The sequence below is a fragment of the Filicampus tigris genome, chromosome 9 (assembly GCF_054856515.1).
Source record: "Filicampus tigris isolate MCC_2025a chromosome 9, RoL_Ftig_1.0, whole genome shotgun sequence".
NCBI classification, from domain to species: domain Eukaryota; kingdom Metazoa; phylum Chordata; class Actinopteri; order Syngnathiformes; family Syngnathidae; genus Filicampus; species Filicampus tigris.
In genome coordinates this window covers 10,252,335-10,264,559 of record NC_141225.1, presented here as the reverse complement: position 1 = coordinate 10,264,559, position 12,225 = coordinate 10,252,335, and the positions used below count along the sequence as shown (strand labels likewise).

Below are 12,225 nucleotides of genomic sequence, written 5' to 3'. Positions count from 1 at the left end.
TATGTAATACATATTTTAATCTGAAATAATAGCACTCTACAATATTGTGCTTTATAAAAACACTGAGCAATAATTAAATAGAATTCAAAGCAGTGAAACATTTTGTATCATGATTTAATGCTGCAGTCCAATTCAATGTGCTGCTCCTTGTGATGTGCCCGCCTTAGCCACCAGGAGGCAGTAACGTACGATACATTCATGCAGACACAGAAAAATAGACTTCTGCTTAGTAAGTTGCTGCGCTACAGTGTAAATCATAACACCCGGTTTAACCTTTTCGAGACAGTGCCATTTCATATATCTGGCTCAGGCATGTGTCATCACCTACCCCGTTCACACCCCCCCCCCCACACACACCCCAACGAACACCCCCACACACGCACACACGTATCCTTTCGAAATATTCATGCCTTCATTCCCCTCTTGACATCTCTCCACAGAAGAGACAACACCTCTAAGTACGCACGACGCCTGTAATCAATAAGGAAATAATATCAATGTTCGTTCACATGGCGGGTAAGCGAGGAGGATGACACGTGAGATGCAGATGCTCCCCGGGAGAGAAAGGGAGAGAAAGAGAGTGCGTGCGTGTGTTAGAGAGACGGGGACACGCCCACTCCTCTTTATTACAAGCTGTCCCTCGCTTTCCCTCCAGTCACCGATGCTCACCTCATGCAGACTCATCAGCGTAAGATGTTAAAATTCGTATTTAATTTTTTGTGTGTGTGCGCTACCGAAAACGACATCTAATCAGCTTTGGTCGAACCTGCACTGAAAATCCGTTAAAAGGATTCACGAAAATTTGACGACAAACTTCAGAGGAACCCATTGACGCGTAAGTTGATCCATGTAAGAGTTCGTCCAATATCTCGTTATTTGCTTTCACTGGTCCCCTTGAACTGCTTTACATAATTGAAATGCTAATATAACGCATGTGCATGGACTGAATGTTTTTTTTTCGAGTGTGCGCCATCATGTAGTCTCAGAACTAATTGGAGAGAGTGGAAAGGAAAAGTATAAATGTGTCAAGTCTCCGCTTTGTGTCCCATATCACAATTTCTGTTATCATGCATGCAGCAGATCAAGATGATTACTGTTGATTTGCATGCCTATTGTCCAATATGTAAATAGCAGACAATTCAATTGGAGGTAAAATTGATATTTATAAAAGGATATATCATTAATAATCGTGAACTATAAGCAGATGGTCAGCCCTGGTAGATTAAATGAAAGGAAATACAATCGCAACGCACGTGTATTGTAGACAAACAAGCATTCACACTCACATTCACACCTATGGATAATTTTGAGTCTTCAATGAACCAAACTTGCAAGTTTTTGAAATGTGGGTTGGGACAAGCCAGACTACTTGAAGAAAAGCCATGCATGTAATTTACAGGTACAAACTCCACACACAAAGGCTGGAGCAGAGGCATGCTTATCACTACTTCACTGTACTGCAGGATGCAAACTAAAATGGCAATTTTTGCTTCTCTTGAAAATTTCGTGGGATTGCAGTAGCTGAGAGAAAAACGAGTCAAGGAAAACATTCAGCATATCATAACAAGTAACAGACACGGTTGTGCCATGATTTAGGAATTGAATTCGTTCCACCGATATCTTGAATGAAAATGGGATGAATCCAATCTCGCGCCAAACAAAAAACAGCGAAAAATTTTTGCGTTGTTTTTTTCAAGAAGGAAATATCACTTAACAGTATTGTACTTTTCAAATTCATAAAGTAGCAATAACATAATTTAATCGAATGTAAAAAAGTGAAGAGTTTTTTCATCACGGTAATTTGAGGCATGACGTCGTTCGTTACCTGAGCCATTAGACACTGTGATGTCATTTTCTGTCAACGGCGAGTGGCAGTACAAGGCAAAATGACCCCCCGCCAAGAGATGGATTAAACACAGATGGCGTTTACTGCTTAAATTATATTCCACAAACGCAATAATAATCAGAAGACCATATTTAGACAAGTAGGGGCGCATAGAACATTTTTTGAGATGACTTCCCCTTTAATACACTCTTTGCTCTCAAATGATGAATAAAAAATATTGGATTTTTAAAATAGTAGATATATTTTTAGTTTTCATTCACCCTCACACTGAAATTAAAAACATATATTTTATTCCAATTTTAAAATGCACAGTCCCATCGTTTTCCATCCTTCCTTGGTGTGATTGACACGTTTTGTTTAATTTTAGCGTTTAAAGTGCGTAAGGGGTTGGAGCAGCTGCTCCCCCTTGACCAAAACTGGCCTCCTTGTCGGCGCTGTGTCTCTTATTGATGCTGCGAGACTCCAGCCGGATTGATGTTCTCGCTGCTAATAGCGCGCCAGGCCTTATTTACACATCGATCCCACCCCGTTTTCCTAACCTTCATCCTCACAATGCATGTGCAATATGCAGCGGCACTGCCATGAAATATGATGAATGGGCTGGAGCATCATGGGGAGAGTGTAATTTGATTCTTCTTTTATTCTGCTTGAAAAGCCAGTCAGGGAGAGGAGCTGGCATTAATACTGTTTGTGGATTTACATGCACAAATTAAACATTTGCTGTTTGCACATCAGTAGGGATAGGCAAAGGTAGCTTTTTCGTCAAACTTTTGACAGGTGTGAAGACAACCTTAAGTCCCGCCCTTAGCACCTCTCACGCGTCACGATGCCAGGTGAATTACGCCCCTTCCGGCCCTGGGCCTAAGCCCCACCCCTTTGCCCATATATGGACATGCGATGATGTCACCTTGCAGCCTCACCCTCGCCCATATTTTGGCATCTTATCACTTCCGGGTGATGTCATCCTTCTGGTCCCTCCCCATTACTCATATTTCGACTTTCGATGACATCAATTTGGGTGACGCCATACTTAGACCGGACATGTCCCAGACGACGTCAGTTCCTATCCCGTGGCTTAACCCCGCCCCTTTACCCATATTTGGCATGAGATGACATCACTTCCAGGTGATGTCTTACTTATGGAACAAGTCCTGACATGTGCCGGATGACGTCATCCTTTCGCTCCCGCTCCCATGCATTATGAATAACAATAATTCATGTACTGTAATTCATATATCGTCGCTGTCCTGTGAAAAACACTTATGTCCATTTTTTTCAATTTTCTTATTTTTACATGAATGGTGTTTCTGCATTACAAATATACATTATGTATATGTATGTCTATGTATATATACATACATACATACACACAGAGGTGGGCATTCCGTCTATGTGAAGGACCACCTATGACGGACGCCCATTTTGTTGACGGCTGACGAATGACGGGAAACATTTTAAAATAGATGGAGGCTTCGATCGGAACAATAGTGAATTGTTGTTCCATGGGGGACATATTTGAGTGAGGGATCAGGCTGTGAACTGGCTTCCATGGCGCAGAGAGTCACTGCGAGTCCCTCTTTTTGTTCAAATATTGGCCAGCGGGAGTATTGTGCTTTGGAAGTTTGCAGTCGGAATCGCTGATTGGACGCCCGTTTAAAATCGGAGGCGGACCGGCCTACTGGCGGGTACTATTATCCCCCCCCAAAAAATGGCCAACGGACGGGTACCCACGATGCAGACGGATGACAAATGACAGACGCTCAATATTGAGTATAATGCCCAGCTCTGCAGACATAAATACAGTACGTACATAAATAAGGGTGGGCTAAGAGTGGGACTTCCGGTGATGTCACACCTATCAAACGTTTCATTACTCAAACAGTTACCCAATCTGTTTGATTCAGTTTACATAAATAAGTTATGTCATGCACCCAGAGACATTGAAGAGAGCCAATAAAGCCTGCCAAGGAAGGAAGGAACATTGACTTTGCACTTTTGATTGAACAGGTTCATTATTTTCAGTTTTTATTTCAAAAACCTTGAACAGAACCATAACCGTTTGAATATATTTTTGGATTGAGTTTTTTAAATTACATTTTTTTTTAACTTCCAAGAGAACAAACATCCATTCAGTGTGGGACTGATATTTGCCATTTGTACTAGAAAAACTTTCTTTTTATGTCATGATTGAGCCTATATTATTAATGTAATATTTTATTCATTTAGTTATTGTTCCTTTATAGTTTGCCAGTGATTTATTTACAAGTTCAATATTTTATATTCATTATATGTTGTTTTAGACCATAATTATTTGCTCTTAAAGGTGACATCATATTCTGGAAAAAAATCATTTTAAAGGCTTCTATACAGATAGTGTCGTTGTGTCTCTGCAGTGTCCAGCATTCATTTGAATTTGCACAAACAAGTGAATATTATTTTTAAAAATCTTTCTATGAGTGAGCCATTTCGAATTTTGCCAGATTGTGAAGCAACAGTGTCGCTAGTTTACATAATATTGAGTTTCTCCACCCATTACTTGGCAGCTAGGCCGGGTGAAGATTCACCACCTTTAAGTGACAATCGGAATACATGGAAGCACGATTTCAAAATCAGAAGCAAAGCAAAGCTGCAGGTTTAGCGCAAATTAGCATTAGCTAACAAGGCTAGCTTCTGCTGAATGTCATATACTCAAATATTCATATGTCAACTTGTGGGTGTTTGAAAATGTGGAGGAAGTGAAACACTGTGATTGTGAATATAAATATTTTTTGGAATCCATAATTCCATTGATTAATTGAGTTATCGGATAAATGTTGATTTTGTATTATTAAACAACAATACTAATACAAAGTACATATTTGAGGTCCAGGTATTATTTTTCTCCAGTTGGGGCCACCATATTCACGTTATGCACGGTCAACACTCTAGTATCTTTGACTTTGAATGTGTGTGGCTTTAAAAGACCAAGTGAAACCTTTCCTCCTCAATGTGTCAGACGGCGGCGGTGACGTACGAGCGGAGGTGCGCGTCGGGGGGGCTACGCCGATGCCATGTGCCCGGTTCCGCCACAGCGATCATGGAGCAGACCTCGAAAACAAGAAGACCCCCAGGTGAGGTTGTCTCTCCGTCCATCCATCTTGCTGTCTGGTAACACGTCTGCCCCATCCATTTTCCTGAGAAAATCCAAACCTAACCCTAACCCCCCCAAAAAATAAGTCTTTATATCATATTAACACATATATTAAGTATATGCTGCAGAGAAGAGATCTAGATAGGTAGATAGGTAGAAAATTTCCCCACTGTGGGATCAATAAAGGCATTCTTATCTTATCTTATCTTATCTTACACTTCCTTAAGGGAGAAAGATGTGATTTTGAGAGAGTAAAATGTTACAATGTTTTTGAATGTTATGATGAAGTCTACTCTCGCTCTCTTTGTCTCTCCACCTCTTTATCGTTCTCTCTCAGGAGGTGATGTGGTTCCGTGGCTGTGCAGCGTCTTGTTGTTCTGCTCTCTCTGGAGCCCGACCCGGTCGCAGTGTCCCGACGGCTGCCACTGCGCCTGGGACACGGCCACCGTGCTGTGCTCGGACGCCGGCCTGCAGGAGGTCCCCGAGGGTATCCCGCCGGACACGGTGTCGCTGCATCTGGAGCGCAACAACATCCGGAGCCTCCCCGAGAGCGCTTTCGTGGAGCTGGCCCACCTACGGGACCTCTACCTGGCCCACAACCGCATCGACTCGCTGTCCTCGGGCGCCCTGCGCCGCCTGGGCCCCGAGCTGCGCCTCCTGGACCTGTCGTACAATCAGCTGAGGCAGGCCAGCCGGGACGAGTTCGGGGGCACGCGGGCCAAGACGCGCCTGTACCACAACCCCTGGCACTGTGACTGTACGCTCCAGGAACTCATGGAGACGCTCAACCTGGAAGCCGAGACGGTCAACGGAATCGTCTGCGAGAGCTCGATGCGAGGGCTGGGCGAGGCCAGCCGCTGGGAGGACCCCGGCGTGCTGGGCGAGCACGCCGGCCAGCCTCTGGTCCGGCTCCTGGACTCGGGCGTGAATTTCTGCAGCCTGCAGCGCAAGACCACCGACGTGGCCATGCTGGTCACCATGTTTGTGTGGTTCTTCATGGTCATTGTCTACGTGGTCTACTACGTCAGGCAGAACCAGGCCGAGGCCCGCCGGCATCTGGAGTACCTGAAGAGCCTACCGAGTCCTCGTAAGACCCCCACGGAGACGGACACCCTGAGCACCGGCTTCTGATTGGATTCAACCCGGAATGTTGAACCCCTCCGGCTACTGAAAAACTATACGGCTGCTTGGTTATGCAAAATGGTGTATCTGTTTGCCTTTTCAAGACACAACAGTTTTTCTGTGCAACACAAATCGTAGTTTGATCTCCAGTTCTTAGGCCCTGCTGCGAATTGCGAAGACCCGCGAATACAGTAATGGAAGCCCCCCCCCCCCTAAAATGGGTTTGTAATTGCTGATAGATGCCACAAAATGGCGGCAAAGCATTTAAAACTGAGACTGCAATTCCGTTTGGACTTATTTATTAACTGTAGTAACCAAACTGATAAAAAAAGATTCAGCCAAGCATCAACAACATGCATCTAGCATGTGCACAGGTATGAACACGTTACATAAACGACTATTCAATACAGCGGATCCTTGAGGTCAATTTTTTCTTGAGATGCGCACAAATTGCAGACGCGAGTACGCTTCAGACCCCCACCGCTAGATGGAGGAAGCACACTCAACAACATGAAGCCACCAGGGGGCATCCAAATTATTGGGCCCCCCCAATGACGAATAGTTTCAGATCGTGGAAAATCTATCAGCAGCCAGAAGATTAACCTCGATGTAGTGCGGGTCATTTTAGCGAAAAATGAACACAACACAATCGACACAACAGGAAGAACTTTGCTGACTGTCTTTGCAGTCCTCTTTCCCTTTATTTGATCCTACTGTGCCCTCTACTGTCCTCTTCAATGTCTCATTCAGGTCAAGTGACTCTTATGAAAGAAGGTCATCGTCATTATCATCATTGTAGTCGTCATCATCATCTGGAGTGTGTTTGTCAATTGATTGATGCTTATGCGGACATTTGGACCACAATGCCACTCTATAATTGATTGAACAGATGAATATTTTATTTTGATTTTATTGATCAAGAAAGTGCTATATTTTTGCACCATTGTTTTATTGAGGTGAATTATTTTGAATGCATTTTTCGTTTTTTGTTTGATTAACTGAGCAGGTATTTTGTTTTGATTGATTAAGCATGTGCTTTATTTTTAATTTTGGTTTGTTGATATATAACAGGTTGTTTTGTAGTACAGCGTTTGTAATTGAGCTTTATTTTATTGAGTAGCAGATGACTTTTTTATTTTTTTATTTTACCAATTAACCAGGTGATGTTTTTTTCCAGTATTTTTTTTCTGTTTTCAATTTTGAATGTATTGATTGAGCAGGCATAGACTACAGTACGCCCGCGACCCTTGTGAGGATAAGCGGAGTGCATAATGGATGGACGGATGATTGAGAAGGCCATTCGATCACTTGTCTTCTATTATTTTTTTGGATGGAGCAGATGATTTCATACTTTCTTCTTATTATTATTATTTATTAGTATTACTTTTTTATTCATGTGTTTTTTTCCCTTAAGCACACTGGACCAAGAAAACTGTTGATTTAACCTCAGGAATATAATAATACTTCTAAAAAGTGGGCCAAAGTTCGGCCTTGGTAGCTGTCATTTATTAAAAAAAGAAAAAGGAAAATATGTAACAAGAGTTCAAAACATGATAAATGTATTTATTATATGTATATTATGATTTAAAGTAATTTTAAAACGAAATGTAATATTATCAAATTAAAGTTTTAATCCCATTAGAGAAATGTATTTTTTTTTATTTTTTTAAAAAAGCTTGAAAGTCTGCCTCAGAATATTGCGTTTAGGCCTATGTGGACATTTTGAGATTCACTTCTAATTATCAGAAGACTTTTTTTTTTTTTACATAACGTTACAACTTTATTCTCATAGGATTACGAATTTATACTTATAGTATAATATCCTGCATAATATTTTGGGAATTTCAAAGTGGTCCGTATACTCCTTTCTTATTTCTTGATGATGCGGCACAAACGCAACGTTGGTCCCAAATTAAAATTTCTCTCAAGTGCCTGCTTGCCTTTTTTTCCAAATAACTTTCTATTAACTCACTTATGTTTGTGTGTGTGTGTGTGTGTGAGAAACAACTCAAAATCAACACTCAAACAAAAGATTTATAAAAATATTTTTCAGTGTGCCTCTGTATGTATTTTTCTGACGTCCTGAGTCTTTCGTGTGACATAATGATGTGTGCACTCTGTATTGTCATATCCAAATCTAAATGTTGCGTAATGTGCTCTATGTGACATACTCTGTTGTATGATGACAAAAATATTTGTATGATTATTTATTAGATCCGAAAAAATCTGTTTGTTATTGTCATTTGAGCTTCACAATAAATCTGTATGTCGTGGACACTTGTGATGTGTGTTGGTGTAACATGCTAGTAGCACACACACCGTTATACATGGCATAACTAAAGTACGCCTGGCCATTATGTGGTAACTGCTCACTAAAATACATCATGTAGCATAGATTGTCCATGTGAAGTAGTCTCTAAAATTGACAACTTCTCATTATGTCATAAAAACTTTTGACATTTTGGACATGGGCGTAAAGACTTTTTAGATCCACTCTGTTTTGTTTTTTATTTTTTTGGGATTGAGTTGATATTTGAAGAATAAAGGATAAAAAAGAAAGAAAGTACATTGTTGATAGAAATGCTTGTGCCTTTTATTATTGTTATACTTCTGTTGTGTTAAACGAAGGCGTACAGGAAGACAGAATAAGAGCCTGTTATCAATTTCATTTGCGGGACATGTCTGGTAAAGCGAACACTCACAACGACTTTTTTTTTCCAGTGGCCTCATTGGCTTAAAAATTGTTTGACATTTTTCAAGCGCGGGGGCTGACAGCGACCAGAAAACAAAAATCAGCCGTCAACTTTGGTTTTTGTCTTTTATTTTCCAATTTACATAAACAAAAAAACAAGTCATGATCATAATATTAATATAATAATGATATTATCAATTTTATTATTATTAATAATAATAAAAAATATACACAACCTCACGCATGCCCGTGAGCTTTAAAAAAATAGTCAAGTCACACCTCGTGAGGGGAATGAGCTTCTCACCTTTTATTTGCGTTTTTTGGGGGGGCTGTAAACAAACAGTCAATTTTTGTAATGATTTTTATGTTGAGTGAGGTAGCTTTACAATTGGAAAACAAATAAAAAGACAATGTTTGAGTTGGATGTGTAAAAAAATTAATTGTGAAGCGAAGGCACCTGCTCAGCAAAGAAACTGTGATATATATGCGTGCACACATATTTCTTTGAAAGAAACTAGTATAGAAGTATAGCACCATTGTAAGCATACACAGTAATGGTCAATCGGAGAAATATCTGCTGATATTGCTTTTTTTGTCTTTTTTTTTCCAAGCAACATGTGTAAGTGGGCTTTTTATTGACTTAAAGCAACACGCAGAGCCCAAACAATAAATAAATAACACGGACACATGAAGCTCTGAAGGTGAGATGCTGCTGTTGGTTGCTGCCCTTCAGTGCAGGTATATCCTACGATGTGAGTTCAATTTAGGAGGGGGTGGGGGGAGCACTTTTTTTTTTTTACTTAGAAAATGAAGAAGTCCCATTTATTTAAAAATAAAACAAAAACAAAACAAAACCAAGAAAAAGTGTCTTAATTTGTATCCTCGTGCTCCATTTTCATTTATTAGGATTTTTTTTCTTGGTCCTCTTACAAGAAGCACACAGCACCCACTTCCACTCCGAACTCCTGGTTGGCGCCACCGATGTCCATGGGGGCGATGTCCACGATGGGAAGGCGGGAGGTCTTCTGCGACCGGTACTCCAGGACCGTCTTGCCCCATTTGCCTGTGTGTCTCTGCACAGGCGGGCACAAGGCAAAGCCGTCAAGCCTCCGTTGTGGCTAGTTAGAACTTTGAAACCCTACTTTGAGACTCTAACCTAAAATTGAAACCCAACTTTGAAACATTAAACCTAGTTTGAAACCCTACTTTGAAAACCTAACTCCAGTTTAAAACCCAACTTTGAAACCTTAACCCTAGTTTGAAACCCGAACCCCAGTTTGGAACCCTACTTTGAAACCCTAAACCTAGTTTTAAACCCTAATTTGAAACCCTAATCTGAGTTTGAAACCTGCCTTTGAGGCACTGACCGCAGTTTTAAACCCTAATTTGAAACCCTAATCTGAGTTTGAAACACTCTTTTAAAACCCTGACCCAAATTTGAAACCCTACTTTGAAATCGTAGCCTTAATTGGAAACCCTACTTTGAAACAACATTGAAACACTAACCCCAGTATTAAACCCTAATCCTGGTTTGAAACACTAAATCCAGTTTGAAATGTTGGTTGAGCAGAATCCGGTGCTAAGGCATACTTTTCCACCGGTTTATGGGAAACTGACATTTTTTGGGGTCATCAGGAACAAATGGGTGAGGATATTGAGCATATATTTTTGAAAGACTGAACTGAATAACGGAACGTGTTGGTTCCAATTTCGTACCGTGCAGCCGTCCTCCATGACGCTGTAGGTGAAGCGGCTATTGCCCTCAGCGCGGATCTCCACGTCGTTGGAGCCCTGCAGCAGCACGGCCTTCTTCAGGTTGCCGGCGGCGGCGTCCATGTAGGCCACGCTGTTCTTACAGTGGTACGTGACGTTTTGTGACGCCTCGGTGGACAGCAGGCGCAGGAACGTCATTTGGATGGCGGCCGTGTTGGGCGCCAGGTTGTCATCGCCGTAGCTGAACTGGAAAGAAGGGAAGCAGCAAACGGTTGATTTGGATCTCACCTGAGGAATAAATTGCACTAACAAACAATAGTCAAGGAAGAGAACGGGGTCTCCTCTATTTATTTATTAGCCACATTATACTATTATTATTTTATTATATATATTTGTATTCGAGAGGAGACTGAAGGCAGCTGCAGTAAAGCAGAGACTGTGCAATACAACACTACAGCGCTCAGAACTGAGGCAGAGCAACAGGATAAGATAACATTAGCATGTGTGTTAATTTTCCTCCTTTCTCACTGTGTTCTTAGATTTTGCAATCACGGAGCAGCAGGAAAACGGAGTATTGCAGCAAAATGGAGATTCTGGAGGCTAATGCTTCAAAGCGCAGCACCGAGGTTAAGCTAACATTAGCGTGTTTGTTTATAATTTGCTAGCAAACAGAAAGCTAACATCAGCATGTTAGTTAGATATTATTATTGTCCTGTTGGACATTGCATTATCCTCAAAAGTTACAATGTCGTGATGGCAGGAAAACAGGCACCTGCAGCAAAGTGGAGACACTGGAATCCAATGATTCAACATCCAGAGCTCAGTCATAGCAATGAGATCAAGCTAATGTTAGCAAGTGCATCTATTTTCATTATCTTTAGCTGTGAATCCATAATTGTTACTATGACGGGAGGTAAAAAAAAAAAATGGAGCGCTGCAGCCAAGTACAGAATGTGGAATACAGACTGATACTGGCACAGCCTAAGGAAAGCTAACATTAGCATGTGTGGCTATTTTTGTTATTACTAGCTGTGCATGGAGACTATGGAGAAGACAATACTGCAGCACTTAAAAAGAAACTAATGTTAGCATGGATGTTTATTTTTCTCAATTTTAGTTCTGAAAGTTCAGAGTACTGCAGCAAAGTGGAGACTGTGGAATCTAAAAGCGCAGAGCCAACAAGGAAACACTTACGTGGAATCCTCCGTTCATGGTCTCTCCAAACCACACGTGTTTGCGGTCCTTGCTCTTGCTGGACCACCAGTTCTTGCGCGGGATGCTGGACGGTTTGGAGCGGACGCAGGACTCGCCCGTCTCCATGTTGCAGAAGACCTTGATGGCGTCCACGGTGCAGCCCTGGTTGGGGTCGATCCAGTACTCTCCTGGAGGCCACGGGGAGAATAACACGTACATTATAAAACCAACTTCAGCTGTCGTTATCTCTAGGCGTAACAAGCAGGATTAAAGTGAATGTGACATTCAATAAGCTTTAGCACAAACTAGGCTGAGCTGAAATACTTCCTGTTTCCATCCTCCTCCTTTCAAATTTACACAGTGTCAGTCAAACTAATTAGATGTGCCGCCATTTGGTGGTCAACAGTGGACTAACACGCAAAATAAACAGAGGAGGAGGAGGATGCTCAGCAAAATAGTTATAAAATGTAGGGAAAAAAATCCATGGAAGAGTAGGACTGCGAATGGTGCGCTGGCAGGGAGGCAACT

At 41.5% G+C, this 12,225-nt stretch overlaps 2 protein-coding genes across 3 annotated transcripts in view; one reads left to right on the top strand and one right to left on the bottom strand.

The window, feature by feature from the left end:
• Nucleotides 1–674: 674 nt before the first annotated feature.
• LOC147141877 (leucine-rich repeat-containing protein 3-like) lies at nt 675–8,371 on the top strand. Its single transcript, XM_086040763.1, has 3 exons — nt 675–835; nt 4,842–4,956; nt 5,314–8,371. The coding sequence occupies exons 2-3, from the start codon at nt 4,923–4,925 to the stop codon at nt 6,105–6,107; spliced, it is 828 nt and encodes a 275-aa protein (XP_085896889.1). The 5' UTR covers nt 675–835; nt 4,842–4,922; the 3' UTR covers nt 6,108–8,371.
• Nucleotides 8,372–9,073: 702 nt separating this feature from the next.
• col2a1b (collagen, type II, alpha 1b) overlaps nt 9,074–12,225 on the bottom strand; it is a 52,586-nt gene continuing 49,434 nt past the window's right edge. For both annotated transcript variants that reach the window (XM_086040348.1, XM_086040349.1), the window contains 3 exons: nt 11,698–11,885; nt 10,507–10,749; nt 9,074–9,863 (listed from right to left, as the gene is read on the bottom strand). In XM_086040348.1, coding sequence (XP_085896474.1) covers nt 9,717–9,863; nt 10,507–10,749; nt 11,698–11,885 — 578 coding nt within the window. In that variant the 3' untranslated portion in view covers nt 9,074–9,716. The remainder of the gene's footprint in view (nt 9,864–10,506; nt 10,750–11,697; nt 11,886–12,225) is intronic.

Bases quoted from the DNA above. Each gene is read 5' to 3' on its own strand.
- LOC147141877 (XM_086040763.1), top strand. From the start codon at position 4,923: ATGGAGCAGACCTCGAAAACAAGAAGACCCCCAG. The intron at 4,957-5,313 runs GTGAGGTTGTCT...GTTCTCTCTCAG, and splicing joins GAAAACAAGAAGACCCCCAG to GAGGTGATGTGGTTCCGTGG.